Source organism: Cyprinodon tularosa, unplaced genomic scaffold (genome assembly GCF_016077235.1).
Source record: "Cyprinodon tularosa strain WSP-4 unplaced genomic scaffold, ASM1607723v1 ctg287, whole genome shotgun sequence".
In the NCBI taxonomy this organism is placed as follows: domain Eukaryota; kingdom Metazoa; phylum Chordata; class Actinopteri; order Cyprinodontiformes; family Cyprinodontidae; genus Cyprinodon; species Cyprinodon tularosa.
In genome coordinates, this window is record NW_024038993.1 from 234,032 (window position 1) to 250,082 (window position 16,051).

General features: G+C 39.4%; 1 protein-coding gene across 3 annotated transcripts in view; it reads right to left on the reverse strand.

Moving 5' to 3' along the window:
- LOC119787108 (girdin-like) overlaps nucleotides 1-16,051 on the reverse strand; it is a 34,772-nt gene that overhangs the window by 8,673 nt on the left and 10,048 nt on the right. For all 3 annotated transcript variants that reach the window (XM_038290742.1, XM_038290739.1, XM_038290740.1), the window contains 16 exons: nucleotides 15,699-15,874; nucleotides 11,224-11,305; nucleotides 8,350-8,508; nucleotides 8,069-8,215; nucleotides 7,767-7,911; nucleotides 6,279-6,896; nucleotides 5,988-6,193; nucleotides 5,686-5,880; nucleotides 4,439-4,560; nucleotides 4,206-4,344; nucleotides 2,811-2,984; nucleotides 1,464-1,625; nucleotides 1,063-1,340; nucleotides 788-931; nucleotides 524-710; nucleotides 238-383 (listed from right to left, as the gene is read on the reverse strand). In XM_038290742.1, the coding sequence (XP_038146670.1) occupies nucleotides 238-383; nucleotides 524-710; nucleotides 788-931; nucleotides 1,063-1,340; nucleotides 1,464-1,625; nucleotides 2,811-2,984; nucleotides 4,206-4,344; nucleotides 4,439-4,560; nucleotides 5,686-5,880; nucleotides 5,988-6,193; nucleotides 6,279-6,896; nucleotides 7,767-7,911; nucleotides 8,069-8,215; nucleotides 8,350-8,508; nucleotides 11,224-11,305; nucleotides 15,699-15,874 (3,080 nt within the window). The remainder of the gene's footprint in view (nucleotides 1-237; nucleotides 384-523; nucleotides 711-787; nucleotides 932-1,062; nucleotides 1,341-1,463; nucleotides 1,626-2,810; nucleotides 2,985-4,205; nucleotides 4,345-4,438; nucleotides 4,561-5,685; nucleotides 5,881-5,987; nucleotides 6,194-6,278; nucleotides 6,897-7,766; nucleotides 7,912-8,068; nucleotides 8,216-8,349; nucleotides 8,509-11,223; nucleotides 11,306-15,698; nucleotides 15,875-16,051) is intronic.

The window sequence follows — 16,051 nt, forward strand, 5'->3', positions numbered from 1 at the left end:
TCTTTATTGTGTATTTCTGTCACTCATAATTGAATCTTTCCTTTTGCTGTAAGTAACATTTTCATTGCCAAACTACTAATTCAAAGCTAATGTTTGATGCTGCGTTTGAACATGTGCTAATTATTTTTTCTTAATTGTGAGTACATCTGTAGAAGGATTTTTAAAGCTGGAACTGCCAGACAGGAGGCCTAGAGGCAAACAAATTAGGAGATTTATTATTTTTTTTGTGCTACTTACATGTATTGTCGTTCTTCAACATGAAACAGATCCTTGCTTTCCATATTCTGCTCCAACAAGGTTCGGTTCTGCAGCATTAGCGTCTCGATTTGACTGATGAGATGCCGATTTTCTTCCTCAAGGTTCCCTTTGAGCTGACTCAGCAACTAAACACCATAAGTAGACATCTTTAGCTCACTGACATCTAGTTATACAAAGGTTGGTAGATTAAAAGCAATGAAATAATCATAGAGGACTCATTTAAAAGCTTGTAGAAGCCCATTCATAGATGGTGTTTTTCTTGCACCTCACACTGGTTGGCCAGTTTTGTGGAGGAGATGTCGAGATCCTGAAAGTCCTTTTTGTGTTTGGAGATGTCGGCCTCCAGCCAGGTGTGCTTCAGGTTGGCCTCGTTCAGCTGGCTCTTGAGCAGCTTGTGTTCATCTTTCAGTGTCTCATTATCGTTTTGTAGCTGATGGTACATTCGGCTGAGCCTTTAGTTAAAGAATCATAGCAACATCAGTGCTGGTTGGATACTCCGGGGTCTGTGTATGCTCTTGATTTTTCTTACCAGTCCTTCTCATCACGCAGTCTGCAACATTCAGCCTCTGTTGACTGATGCTGTTCTTTATCCAGAGAGATCCTCATCTGCTCCTCCTTCAAGGTTTTCTCCAGCTCCTCTAGTTTAGTTCTCTGCTGCACCAAGTTGTTATTCCTTCAAATATCACCCAACAGAAGTGCATAAGTACAGACCAGGAAACTTTGCAGTACACCATAATGTAAAAAAAAATCCAAGTGTATGAAAATTACAGTATTTTGTTATTAATTATAATTGGTCTCTCTGACCTGTCCTGCAAAGTACGATGCTCCAACTCTAGTGTGCGGTGGACATTTTTCAGACAGGTATGTTTACCCATCAGAGCCTCATACTCCATGGCTTGTCGCTCGTGCAGCACCGTCAGACGCTCATGATCTCGCAGAAGTTGCTCGTGAGCACCACGCAGCTCTTCCCGTTCCTGTGTAGCGGTGTCTCGCTCACTTTCTATTCCTGACTTTTGTTGCTGCAGATGAGCGTTCTGGGCCATGAGGGAGGCACTCTGTGAATTTAGTGTTGACTTCTCTACCTGCAGAGCGAAATACTCAAGTTAATGTTGACTAAATGGCTTGTGTGGTTTTGCTGGCAATGGATAAATGTTATCATCCAGTGTTTTAGTTATTTCATTATCTAAGGAGTTCTGAGATGGGACCTGGAGGTTTGCATTGAGTGTCTGCAGGGCTGTGTTGCTTTCTTGCAAGGAGGCAGCCTGCCTCTGCAGGGCGAGGATTTGAGCCTGCTGGCTGTCACACTGACTCTCCAGTTGTCTCTGTTGGACCTGCGCAGCCTGGCGCTCAGCCTCTAGAGTAGCATTCTTCAAAAGAGACAAAAAGGAAATGATTTCTCAGGTATTCCTCAATATACTCTAGTTCAAAAATACTCTTTTTGAATCACAGAGTAAAATGAAATGTAGCTGTACAGTGCATCCGGAAAATATTTAGAGCTGCACTTCATCCACATTTTATTGTTACAGCCGTATTTAAAATGATACTAATCTCTTTCCTCAAAGTTCACCTTGTTTCAAAAATGAAAGAGTTTTTTAAGATCTTTTTAAATGTATTAGTCAAATAACTCACTAGCCACTAAACACAACAAATGCAATGCTACTAAAAGTGAAAAGTTTGACATACTTACCATATATATATATATATATATATATATATATATATATATATATATATATATATATATATATATATATATATATATATATATATATATATATATATATATATATATATATATATATATATATATATCAGAGTGAAATCTAAATCTAAATGTAAAATATAACAATATTATAATATACAAATGTGCTATGGGCAAAAGTCAATATTTACGGATTTATGATAAATATTTTATGTCTTCCTATCCGCTTGGCTGTTTAGAATAAAAAAGACCACCACACTGAAAATACTTTACCTTGTAAAGCTGATATATGAGGCATACCTAATAACTTATTTGTTTCTGTCCTACCGTCATAAACATGTGGATTTTAGTGGTTCAGTCAGGTGAGACTCAGGCTGAGCATTAAAAAAACAATGGATGAATATATAAAAAAGAACAACTTTGGTTCACATTTAAGCACAATAAAAAATTAAAACAGCAATGAAACTTCATTATCCTTTAGACACAATCTATTTGTAGTTGGACTATATTGATTATAATCAGATTAAATCCCAAATTGTCCAATTTCCATAAAGTGCAGCCAATCCTGTCATGTTCCAATCCTGCTCTGACCTATTTAAGGCCATGGTGAGTGGAAGGCTACCACAATTTCGCTGGTTTGTGTGTTTGCGTAACGGGGGTAGCTACACCCCAGTGGGACCATTGATCTTCCTAAACATGCATGGATCAATTTCTAATAACAGAGAGGAGACCTTTTTTTTTACTGTAAAAGACCTCTGGCAGAATCAGATTCAGAAAGGGCAGCCATTGGCCTTGATAACCGTAATACCACAGCATCTATCCCATTTATTGACAGAAACAAACTACCTACACTTCTCTCGACTTCAATGAGGTGGTCTTTGAGCCTCAGCAGCTCTCTGGTCGCTTCTTGGCTTTCACGCAGCCACTCGGTCATAGCCTTGTTGGTCTGTGCTGGAGGGCTGGATCTTAATGCCGTCTGCTCTTCCTCCTGCCGCTGTTGCAGGGCCTCATAGTTCAGCTTCACCTGTCACATTTGAGAGGTTTAAAGCTCAAATGATAATCAGCTAATTCTCTAGAAGGAATTCTCTGTTATAATGTCCACCGCAAACCTGGATAGGTTCACTGAAATTAAAACTTACAAGGAAACTGATTAATACTAAAAACTGGAGTCACCTTAATCACTTTTTTATGTAAGCAAAAATATATTTTTGTCATTTATTTTAATTTTAAGTATTTCAACTTTAAGTTAATGTGTATAGCTTCTTTTTAAGTCCAGGTAACTAAAGATTTATTAAAACCAGTTACAAAATGATAAGAGAAATTATGCTTGTAAATCTCGGAAGTTACTTTTAGTAAAACAATGTGGTTAGTTGACTGAGGACTGAGTCCATTATGAACTTGTTTAGCTCCGCTAACTTAAAATTTCTGCCCATTTAGACAACATTTGTCTCACTTTATAGAGTTTATAGCTACCCAGAGTGCAATTTTTAGCATAATGTATTACTTAGAGCTGCACCTAACAATCATTTTGCTCATAGATTAATCAGTCAGTTTTTTAATGATTAATTGATTAATATTTCGATAGCAAAGATTCTTTAAAGAATACTTACTACAGAACTTAAACTGGGTGAAACAAAAACTTTGGTGCATACTGATGGACAAAAACATTTCTTTATCTAAAATGCCAATGATTGTAACAGTAACCATACTTACAGTGTTGTATTTCTGTCCACGCCTACTGCCAAATAGTTTAGCATAGAGGTCACAATCTGATGTTGATCTCAGCAGTCTGAGCCTGCCTCAGGTTCCTTATTAGTGAGTGAACCATCTAACGCTTGGTGAATTCTGCTTCACAATGACAGGAAGAGTCGACATCGAAGGATCGAAAGGTGACATCGCTATGAACACTTTTTTTGGATGGACTCAACTTAAATACGTGCAATCCTCATGGTCCTGCAGTTTACTTTACTTATTTAAGATTAGTTCAACAAGTTGATGTGAATTGAGCTCTGTTAACTTAAAATATTTTAGTACACTAAAAATTAGGTTTTACAGTGGTACAAACATGTAGCACTGATACCCACTAAAAGAAATTGCTGGTAAACTTAAGGGGAGGACTGGACTTTTTTTGCTACATTAAGAAAAGCTAAATATTTAATTTTACAGAACATTTAGACTGTTTTGATTAAATCTGAATTGTTCAAAATTTAATACACAAAGATCTGAGATATTTGACGTCACTTACAGTTTTCAGCTCTTTTTGAAGCTGCTGGTTTAGAAAGGAGGATTCCTGCAGACGAGCCTCCAGAGCAGCCATCTTGTCGTCTTTAATTTGCAGGGACCTCTTCAGGGAAAACTCCAGATCTGATTCTAGCATCTTGACTCTATCTCAGGAGAATAGCATAAACTGAAATAAAGTCTGAACATAAAAAAAAAATGCTGAAAATGTAGATGTTCCTGCGAATAGTTTTTATGCACCTGCTATCTGGTGCTTCCAGCTGTATGCTTTCCAGGATAGGGACTTTCATCTCCAGCTCAAGGGCCAGTTTCTCCAGGTCCCTGTCTCTCTGCTGAGTTTTTAGCTTCTCGCTAACCAGCTCCTGAGGTGGGATATAATTTTAATCAATGCTGCCTTGGAAAACAACTACAGGTAATAGTCACATTTAGTCACATTGCAGAACAACTTTAATGTACTTTACTTGGATTTGGCAGACCAACACAACACAGTGCAGAACTGTAATATGGATATTGCCTTAGAGGCTAAAGCAGCTTTAAACTTATATATATTTTCTTTTTGACCCATCTTCTGGGTTCCTTGATCTTCATAATGATTTTTGTTCATTATTATTCTTCACTAAATGTCTGGCACCTTCATAGAACAGTTGGATTTATTTTCATTTGACCTTAATTTACAAGAAAGTCCTGAGGCTGCCTGTTCCTGTTCTGATCTGTTTGCCTGACCTGTCTTCCAACTCCTGCTGGATTGTGTCTGTTTACCAAACCTGGAACTGCTTTCTGACACCGTCCTGGATTTCCCTTTGGTACCTATTCGGATCTCTGTCTGTTCTGGCCCAAACTCCTGTGTACCTTCTTGACACCGGCTTTTGCTTTTCCCCTTAGGATGATCCTGCCTTCCTTTGTCTGCTGAGATCTGATCTCATGGTTGTTCACCGGTCCCATGGGCTTCAACGTCTGCGACTCTCTGGGCAGCGTCCGCCACGTCTTGTCGTAAGCTGACCGGCTGGAACCAACTTTGTCCTCTGAGCATGGACTGCACTTTAAGACCAGGTTAGTGACTCACACGTACATAATCTTCCTCCAGCAGATTATCGTGGTCACTAACCTGCAGAGGTTCATGCAGAGGTTCCTGCATTAGACGCCCTAGCTTTTCACTGTAAATCCGTCTCTTTATTTAAACACTATATCATACTATCTGTTTGCCTGAATACTGGGTTATTTTTTCTGAGCCTTGACAATGAGGTTTATATTGATAAAAAACGTGAAACCATGCCATATCCCACTGAGATCATCCTGCATTTTTTTTGCATTGGTTGAACACATTACAATTCAATACAATATTTTAAAGTCAGATGTTATAACATATGATAAGGTTTAAAGCATATTAATTATTTCATAGATAACAGTAATGAAATGTTCACATTCAGATTTGTTTTGTCTTCCTGTCAGGATTTCTTGTACTGTCTAATAGAATATGTTGTCTTCACCTCTCTGAGGGTTGCCAGGGTCTTCTGGTCGATAGCAGCTTGTTTGGTCAGCTCTCTGTTTTCTCTCTCCAAGCTTTTCACTCTCTCAGACGTTTCTCTTAACCCTTCCACCTCCTTCACTAGCAAACGCATTTCTCTCTCCAAGCTTGCAATGCAAGCATTGCGGCTGTCTAAGTTGGCTTCCTGAATTTCAGCCTGGGAAAGATGAAAAATTGCAACTATTTTCAGAAGAGGACCACTGTATTTTTATAAATTATTTTTTTGTTAGCATTGTATTAACAAATATAATTTGTGATTTCTACCTGCTGTTTAAGCCTCCGATTTTCTTTCTCTAGTTGCCGTTTGTCTCTCTCCAGTGAGGTGGTTTCATGCTCCAGGTTCTGTTTCTCAGTTTCCAGCTGCTCTAGATGTCTTGCTGAGATCCGAAGTTTTTCAAATGATCCCTGGAGTGCATGGTTCTCTGCTTCCAGCTCTTGAACCTCAGCTTCTAAATGCTGAACTTTACGTTCTAAAAAGAGAAAAGTAAAAAACAAACTTTAAACACTTGTTTTGATTGGCTATGTGACTACATAAGGTGACGTTACTGAACATACCGCTATTGTAGAGAGAAGTTTGTAGCTGCTGGTTAAGCGTGTCCAGACCCCTACATTTAACCTCCAGTCGTTGTGTGTGCTTGCTAGTAGCGGAACGTCCTGGGAGACCTGTGGAAGTGCTATCATGGTATGGGCCTCCGTTCTGCGAGCCTGGGTAGGGATCACATGGTCTAACAAAGCCATGGAACTGATTATGGTTATTTTCTAAGATTTCCAGCTGTGATATTCTGTCCTTGTCTGGATCCTGTAGGTGCCCGTTCTCAATGCCACAGTCTGCAAGATCTGCAAGAAGGATCTGAGTTTGGCCTCCCTCCAGCTCTTTTGTGACGAGTTGCTGTCGGCAGTTAGAATCTCCATTTTGGATCTGCAGCCTTTGTGCATCGGAGGGGTTTTCAGTGACTGAGCTGAAGATTTTCGTCATTGAGGATTGCTCTTCTAATGATGTACTTTGGTGGGTGTTGCCTGCTAAATGCTGAATGTGTTTGGTCTTTCTGCATCCGTTATGAAGTGCAGCTCTCAGATCCTCAATAGTCCTCAGGAGCCTTTGGTTTTCCTTCTCCAGCTTTAAAATCTGACTTTGGGTTCTCTCTCCGACCTCTTCGCTCAATGTCTGCCGCTCTTTAAAACAAACACACCACAGCTTGTAACTTTGTGGCTCTAAAAACATAATTGATACTAGCCTTTTATCTTATCGGTCAAGTTTTATAAAGGAACCGTTTTTTTTCAAGTAATTCAAATAAACAAGTGGTTACACTGTAAATGAACATTTTCAAAATTATATATCATGGGAAATGTAGGAAAATTGCTATTTAAACTGATTATCAGGGATTTAACACTGATAAGTCAAAGGATTATACTGTAGAGCAATTGCAGGAAAAGTAAACCCACAAAACAATATCTAAACTGCCCTGAATGACTCGGAAGCCTACTTTTGATTAATGGCAAAAAGAAGAACTATGTTGTGATTAAATGAAGTTTTCAAGTTTGAGTCAAATTTTCATTTATATATATATAAAAAAAAGCTACCCAGAGGTTGAATGGGACTTTGGTTCGCTATTCCTGAAATTAAAATTTACTAGGGAGCTATTAATGAGGAAGTTGCTTCATTTTTGTTCAGAGAGGAATCGGCCTGGTTAAATTTTAAGCGACATCAAAGGAGAAAACTGGAATTCTGTTGTTCTTTGAGGCGTTTCAGAAGCACTGAAGAACGTCTTCAAGAAGCAAAATATGAAAGCTGGTGTCCTTGTACTGGAGCACTTATGTTTGTCAACCTGCACCACTGGAATGCCTGGTTAAATATTGATTCTCTGTACTTATTTTATGGCATTGAAAAATTTTTTTTTAAATTAAAGGTTTATTAAAATAGATATTTAAAGGTTAACATAAAAATGAAGTCAATCTGAGAGACCCCATTGAAAATATCCTGACTAAATCTCATAACATTTGCTCCATATAACACCCACTAACAGAGACCCTGATTGTCGTCACCTTGGGAGTTTTCTGCCGTTTTAGAGAGCTGCTCCAGCTCCCAGCCTAGATGTTGCGACTCTTCCATGCTCCTCCTCTGTGCCAAACACAAAGCCAGGTTCTCCTCCTGAAGCTCCTTCATCCTCTGTATGTCTGCTTCTTTCTCCTAGAGTAAACAATTGTCAGCGCACAACAAAAATGAAAAGAATAGAGATTGTAAAATAGTCTTCTGTATAACCCTCTTATTATTTTTGGACAAATATCCCTTTCTTAGCAGGGGAAACTGAAAAGATCTTGCTAATTGTACATAAAACATGTCCAACCTGCTCCATGTCATGGAGGCGGGCCGTTAGCAGCAGATTGTGCTTCTCCAGCTGGTGGATTTTATCTGTTCGGGACCTCCAGCCTTCCAGCTGATCCTCCAACACCTCCTTGGTCTCTTGGAGGACCCTGTTGTCCTCCTTTAGCTCCTGTTAAATGTAAAAGAGATTCATATAATTATTCAGTTTAACATTTTGTACCTTAGATCATAACATCATGTTTCTTTCAAACCAGTGTAAATAAAAGTAAAGCATAAGCTGGAAACAAGTTCATCTTCCTCCACCTCCACTTTGGCTTTATAGAACTCCATCTTGTGCAGCTGCTCCCTGTAGCGGCCAACTTCGCTCTCCAGCTTGTCCGCCTTCATGGCTCGCTCTCTAAGGGCATCAAGCTCGTCCCGGTAGGTACGGGCAGCGCGGGCATCTACTTGCAGCTGGGAGTTCTGGTTGAGGGTCACACACATCATTTCTTTTTAGAGCCAGTATTGAACACACATTAAATACACCTTTTCATTTACAAACAACTGGATATTCACTCTACCATGTGAAATTCAAAAAACCTCCTTCCTAATGCAATTTATAGATATCGTAAAACAGAGTAACAAAAAAATATATTGTATTATTTTCTTTGCATCAGTCAAACAGCTCAACAATCCTAAAGCTCACAGTTTGTTGTTGGAATAAATAAAGATAATAAGAATTGATAAAGGATTTTGATGTGATACATAATCCCCTTATACTAGGGCTTGATCCGTATCCCCTTGATCCGTGAATTTAATAGTCCATAGATCACTTGAGCAATTCACTTCAAGAAGGCTTAGTCAGTCCAGCTGGTTAAATGTCCTCTGTCTCCTGTAAAAGACAGACTTTATTAATGGGTCTATTTAAGAATCCAGTCCTTGTCTCGATCCGAAGATAATGAACAAATCCTTTTTCGTCCTGAATAATCTCTTCAATTTTTCCAGTTATCCAGGAATTCCTTGGCACAGAGTCATTCACTATGATCACAATGTCTCCTGGCATAAAATCTAATTTTGGGTTGCACCACGTCTGTCTTTGTTGGAGTTGTGGAAGACATTCCATAATCCATCTTTTCCAAAAAAGATCTGACATACATTGCCTCCATCTGCTGTGAGCATATATGTCATTGTTTTGAAAACATCCTGGTGGAAGTAATGGTGCCATATTAGGAAGCAACAGGTGGCTTGGAGTAAGTGCTTCAAGGTAATATGGATCTTTAGAAGCCTTTGTGATGGGTCTGGAGTTCAGACACATTTAAAGTTGAATTAAGAACTTTTCTCACAGATCTTATAAGCCTTTCCCATATACCTCCACGATGTGAGCCTGTTGACGGATGGAACCTCCATTTAATACTCTTTTCCAGCAGTGTATTGTGTATTTGACTTTGATACCAGTCCTTTATTGTCTCTTTCCTAACATTGAGCTCTCACAAAATTGGTGCCGTTGTTGGATCACAGTTCTTTTACTTATACACGTCTGGCAATAAAACGACGAAGGGCATTGATAAAAGAGTCTGTCTCCAGTGATGATGCAATTTCAATATGACTAGCTCATGAGGCTAAACATATGAATATTACACCATAGATTTTCATTATAGTTCTTCCACATTTGACTGGAAAATGTCCAAAGTACTCAATTCCAGTGTATGGAAATGGTGGTTCATCAGACATTACTCCATATAGAGGCAAGTCTGCCATTTGCTGTTGTCCTGGCGAAGCATTATGCGCCGACACACAATACATTTAGCCACAGTTTTTATGATTAGTACTGTGACTCCAGGAATCCAGTATTTTTGAGGCAGTTTAGACAACATGTGGTTACGACCCCCATGACCCACCCCAGAATGAATATGTTGAAGGATTAGGTTGGAGATGTGAAAGTCTTTAGCCAGAATTACAGGATGTTTAATTTCTTCTGGCATTACTGCCCTGCCGAGTCATCCACCAACTCTCAATATACCTTCCTCCTTGCACAAAGGAGCAGATACAGGTCCTACTGATGGGTTGTAGACCTTCTATGGCCCTGTCCAGCTCTCCTGGAGTAACTGCCTCTCTCCTGGAATCTCCTCCATGCTCTTGAGGTTGTGGTGGTAGACACAGTAAACCTTCTGGCAATGTCACGTATTGATGTGCCATCCTGGAGGAGTTGGACTGCCTGTGCAACCTCTGTAGGGACCAGGTAGCGCCTCATGCTAACAGTAGTGACAGTGACCATAGCCAAATGTAAAACTGGTGAAAAAGAGTCAGAAAAGATGAGGAGGGGAAAAAATGTCAGTGGCCTCCACCTGTAAAACCATTCCTGTTTTGATGGTCGTCTCGTTGTTGCTCCTCTAGAGCACCTGTTGTTATTTTCATTAACACCAAAGAAGCTAAAACTGATTAACAACCCCCTCTGCTACTTACCTGACCAAATTAATATCCCAGAAGTTTTATTAACTTGATGCGGTACTCTGATTACAAAGTGTTCCTTTACTTTTTTTGAGTAGTGTATTTTGTTATGCGTCCAAACCAGTCAATAAGTATCTTGCTCATGGTAGGGGGATTGGTAGGGGGATTGAGAGGAGAGATGTTGCTGTCTGGTTTGCTGAAGTTGCACAATTAATCAGAAGAAGTTACAATTCTGAGCTTTATAAGGACTTTTTTTTTATTCTCAGAAACAAGGTTTTTAAAGTGTAAGATTGTTGGTGGAATATTCAATTGTTTTGAGCGATTCTGCACAGTAAGTTAAGGGTTTATTTCAGTGAGAATTTATTTTCTCTATATGGTCTACTGTATGTGGTGGTGGCGTTCTTTCTATTCTTAACCTTCTAGAAAATTAACAGGGCTCCCTTAAGAATGTGAAATTCCCTGTTAAGATGGGCCTTGTTACAACTATTTAATGATTCAATGTGAGTGTAAAAAAAAAAGAGATAAGATTCCAGCACACACATGCAAAGTTAAAGAAACATTCACCTTCTCGCATGGTTTTCAGTTTGACATACTCCAGCTATTGTGGGGTTTTTTTACTCTCTCTTCAGTTTTTAGAGCTTATTCCTGCCCAGTTGTGTAACATCTAATCTGCGGCTTGTCATTCTTTGTGGTAAATGTGCAAGAAGTAACTTGTAAGCTGTCACGTCTTAGTCTTCAGTGACTTCCTACCTCCTGCTGAATCCTCTTCAGTTCACTCTCCATGTTTTCCAGCTCATGTCTGCAGTCAAGTATCTGCTCGCTCTTCTCCTCACTGTTGTTAAACCACAGAAGAGAAAATAACAAAGACAGGCTTAGACCATGAAAACCAAACTTTTTCAAAAAGACAGATAATGTGTTATTTTAAAGAGATTATATCAAACACACTAAATTTGGCTAAATGTATTAGCAATTCATTAAAAGGACAAAGTAAACATGTGCCTGAGATCACTTTTTGATATTTTCTTATTTGCTCAGAGGCAGCTGGATGTAGAGCTGGATGCATTATCCCACCAACAAGAGAGGATAATACGGAAAAGACAACTGGATGGAGGGAACTGGTGGAATTGAGACCTGGATTGGATCGGGGTTAATACGCAACTCTATATGTGTGTGTGTGTGTGTGTGTGTGTGGTATCCACTGAAATAGACAGCAAATGTGGGTCAGTCATAGTGCACTGCAATATAACCTGCCAAGCAGGCAGCAATGTGGGCCAAACTCTGCAGGGCATCTCTTATCCTGCAATCTCTGCCTCATTCACTCTGGACCAGCAGCTCCAACAGAACGGGGATTTTACTGCTCATTAATTACTGGTTCAAGATAAAAAATAAAGAAAAAGTGATTGGAGATGCATCAAATAATGAACAGAAAATTGATCTGTTTAGCTGAAATGTGGAAATAAGATTCTACTTGTGTTATAGTGGCTTAAACAACTAATATATGTCAGTTATCTGTTTATTGAAAGGTCACAGTATCTTTGCTATTCTGCAAATAATCAGCAAATGGCCATAAAAAGATGAGTTTAGAGAAGCGTTACTTTCAGCACTTCAATTATATACATTTGGCCACAGCTACAGTTCTGTGAAAATATGAGCCTGAATGATAGCTAGCTCAATAGTATACAGTGTAATCAACATATATTGTCACCTAGGTATGCAGTCTAATCCTCTAATGAGTGATATTGTGTTCTTCTTGTGATCTTCTGCTTATAGATGCTGTATCTTCATTATTATTTCTTGCAGTTTTGAGTCATTTTAATTTACTAACTGCTTTAAATGCAAATGTGGGAAAGTTAAGACAAGTAGGTATTTTTTTTGAAGCCATTGCTACATTTATGAAGGTGATTCCCTTTAAATAATGGAGTCCTATTTTTACAAGCTACTAAAAGAAATTGGCTACATTGCAGGCTCCCATGTCTACATTTAAGGTAAGTAGAAATTTCAGGTATATCGATCTAACAGTTTCTGGTCAACATAGAAAGTAAATAATACAATAAAATGATTTAGTTGATTTTTCTTCATAGACTTTTATAAGTTCAAAATAAATACCGCATATGTTGTGGGTGTGAGATTATGATACTCTGGTGAAAGGATCCTTTTATTTGATACTATTGATAATTTCCTTGTACAGCACTTGACTGGTTTAAATCCTACATGAAAGACACTGACTTATATGTATCAGTAGGGAACCTTAACTAAGACTCCAGCAAAATCACATGCTGGGTTCTTCCTAATCAGAATCTACATGCTTCCTTTAGCTAAGACTATAGCAAATAACACCTGTTACCATAAATATGCAGACTACACACAGCTAGATGCTTAGAACAGATCAATATATGATCCAAAGTTGGCTCACAGCTTCAGCTACTACAACAAGAAACTACTGATTAGAGAAATATTGAGAAATCATAATCTTGATAGAAAGATCAAACCTTCAAAGGCAGTTACTAAGTCAGCCTTTTATCACCTGAAGAATATCTCTATGATTAAAGCATTAATGTCCAAGAGGAAAACACATGCATGAATTTGTCTTTAGTAGAATTGATTACTGCAACAGTGTTTTCATTAGTTTGTCTAAAAAGTCCATGCAGCTGATCCAAAATTCTGCAGCCCGAGTTCTCACTAGAACTAAGAAAGTAGAACACATCAGTCCATTTCTGAAGTCCTTCCACTTACACCCTGTAGCTCAGAGAACAGTCTTTAAAATCTTTCTATTAGTCTATAAATAATCGAATGGATCAGTACCTCAATTAATAACAGATTTGTTGTCAGTGTATTAACCTCCCAGCCCACTCAGGTCTTTTAGTTCCAGTCTACACTGTACTAAGATTGGGTGATATGTAAAATTTTTCCAAGTGATTTTCATCTGTCTAATTCATGCAGGTGAAACAGCCCCTAAGAGCGCCTCTTCTGTTCCACTCCTAATATTCTTAACCACCTGTGCACACTGCTAAAACCCAGTTAGCTCCAAAAAGCGTATGTTTCATTCAGTGGGAATAGTTTCCTCTTTTCCAGTTGTTCTATGTTATGAGACATTGTAGTTTTTATTTTTATTTTTAATCTTTATTCATTTGTTTATCTGAATGAGCTAAATCGAACTGACTGAAAACTGGGGTGGAGATTTTTTTAATTTATTAATGGAAAGTGCAGAACTTATTTATTTATTTTTTTACAGTTTAATTCTGTATTTGTTGTAATAAAAACAAATCTGTAACAGACAGAGTGGCCTCTAAACACAGTTCTAAAACTGCCTCTCTCTTGTTCTGGTTCAGCTGTTTAGAATCCTTATATTAAGAGTTATTTACAGTATTTTCACGACTATAAGGCGCACTTAAACGTCTTTTTTTTCCCTCAAAATGTGCTGTGCGCCCTTTGGTGCGGTGCGCCCTATGTGTGTTGTAACTGCGACTTTTGAGACCACCTCATTGAGGAGATGATGAAAGAGTGGCTGAATGTAAGGAGACCAGGTGTTTTTTTTCCACTCATCACCATCGCTGTTAATATGTAACTCCATGCGTGCCCATCTCACAGCTGATGTGAAAAACATGGGGAAACAAATTAACGCTGTGCTCGCTGTTCAACCGCTCAACATCGGTGTGAACAGGACCCAGCAGGTGCAGCAGAAGCAGCGAGTTTACATGCAAAGTCAATGGTTGACGCGCGTATAGGTGCAGCAAAAGGTCCCGCAGCCTTTAAGCATCTGACGCACCGCCAACGCGCTGCTGCTCGAGATGGAAAAATTGAAGTTTTGCTGCTGGACGCGCCGCATCAACCAATCAGAGAAGCTGATCTGGGAGCTGACAGCGAGACAGACACAGCGCTCTGATGACATTAACGCAAATGAAAAAGGCTGGATGGATGAGGAGATGATGAAAGCGTAGCTGAGGGAGGTGTATGTGAGGAGACCAGGTGGTTTTTTTCCACGCATCACCATCGCTGTGTGCCCATCCCACAGCCGATGTGAAAAAAAAGGTGAATCAAATGAACGCTGTGCTCACCGGGTCTGACAAAGGAACTTCAACCGCTCGACATCGGTGTGAAGCGGCCGTTCAAAGTAAGGCTGCGAGCGGCGTGGGAGCGATGGATGACAGACGGAGACCACAGTTTCAGGATAAGTGGAAGGCAGCGCCGGGCAAGTTACGCCACAGTTTGCGGATGGATTGTAGATGCTTGGACTAACGTGTCTGCTGGCTCTGTTGTTCCAGCTTTTGCAAAAGCCGGCATTATTTCTGAGGAGCTGCGCTGCACGGAAAGTGACTGACAGCGAAGAAGGGGAAACTGGCATGTCTGATTTAGCGCAGCTGTTTAATTCAGAAACAGAGGATGATGACTTTGATGGGTTTGATTAATACTTTGTAATAAATACATGAATAAAGCACAATCATACTCAGTTTTGCTCCCGCTCTATTTTTCTACCTGAAAACTTAATTCAACAGCAGCCTCTGGGCCGGGTCTCCTCCTCTTCACCGCGGTGGCTGGCAGGTGTTTTTTCATCTAAATAATCTAAATCTTGCAGCTATATTTGCTGTGATCAGTGGGAATAAAGTAGTTTTAATATGTTTTTAAGTGAGAAAGGCCACCTGAAAACTTCATAATTGCAGTCAGTTCATCCAGATTATCTATTTCTGTCGGAGGCGCTCAGACCCCCACATACCAGCGGTGCACCGACAGTAGAAATCCCTTCATCAGCAGCCTCTAGGCTGGGCAGCCTCCGGGTTTACCACGGAGGCTGGCAGGTGTTTTTCATCTAAATAATTTAAACTGCAGGCACCAGGATACCGGTAATAAAAGCGAACAAATTCCGTCGGCAGGTTTCAGGATTTTAAGTTAATTTAGGAGTGATCACAGCGCTGTGTCATCTGCGATGTGTCTGTCTCACGGCCAGCTCCCAGGTTTGATTAATACTTTGTAATAAATACATGAATAAAGCACAATCATACTCAGTTTTGCCCCCGCTGTATTTTTAAATATGCAGTAGAGGTATTTAAAGGTAGTAGAGGACATGTACCTGTATATAAAAGACGCGCCCTATAGTCCGGTGCGCCTTATGTGTGTGTTAAATACAGAAATGGGACACATAACTGAGAGTGCGCCTTTTAGCCTTATGGTCGTGAAAATACGGTATGTCAAAATAGATCTTTAATTTTTTTTACCTCTGGCTTACTTACACTTCTTGTCTAAGTCGTCTGATCTTTGCCTTAGAGTCAGCCAGCTCCACTGCCAGGTGCTGCATCCCTGTCTGCTGCTGCTGAATGCTTGGGGAACAGCTTGCAGACTGCGGGCTGGATGGGCTGCTGAGCAAGGTAACAGTTCCTTCTCTTTCCTGCATTAGTTCCACTATTGCCTGCAGAGATGAAGGGAATAGAATTCGGGCTGTTAAAAAACATTGCACCTCAGTTTTCAACTGTTTGTTAAATATATGTACCTTTAAGTTATATAGAAAAGTTGATAAAGAATTAGTAATTTCATGCTAATTTTGTATTTTAGGTAATTTGGATTGAAAGTCTCAACAGTGAGCAAA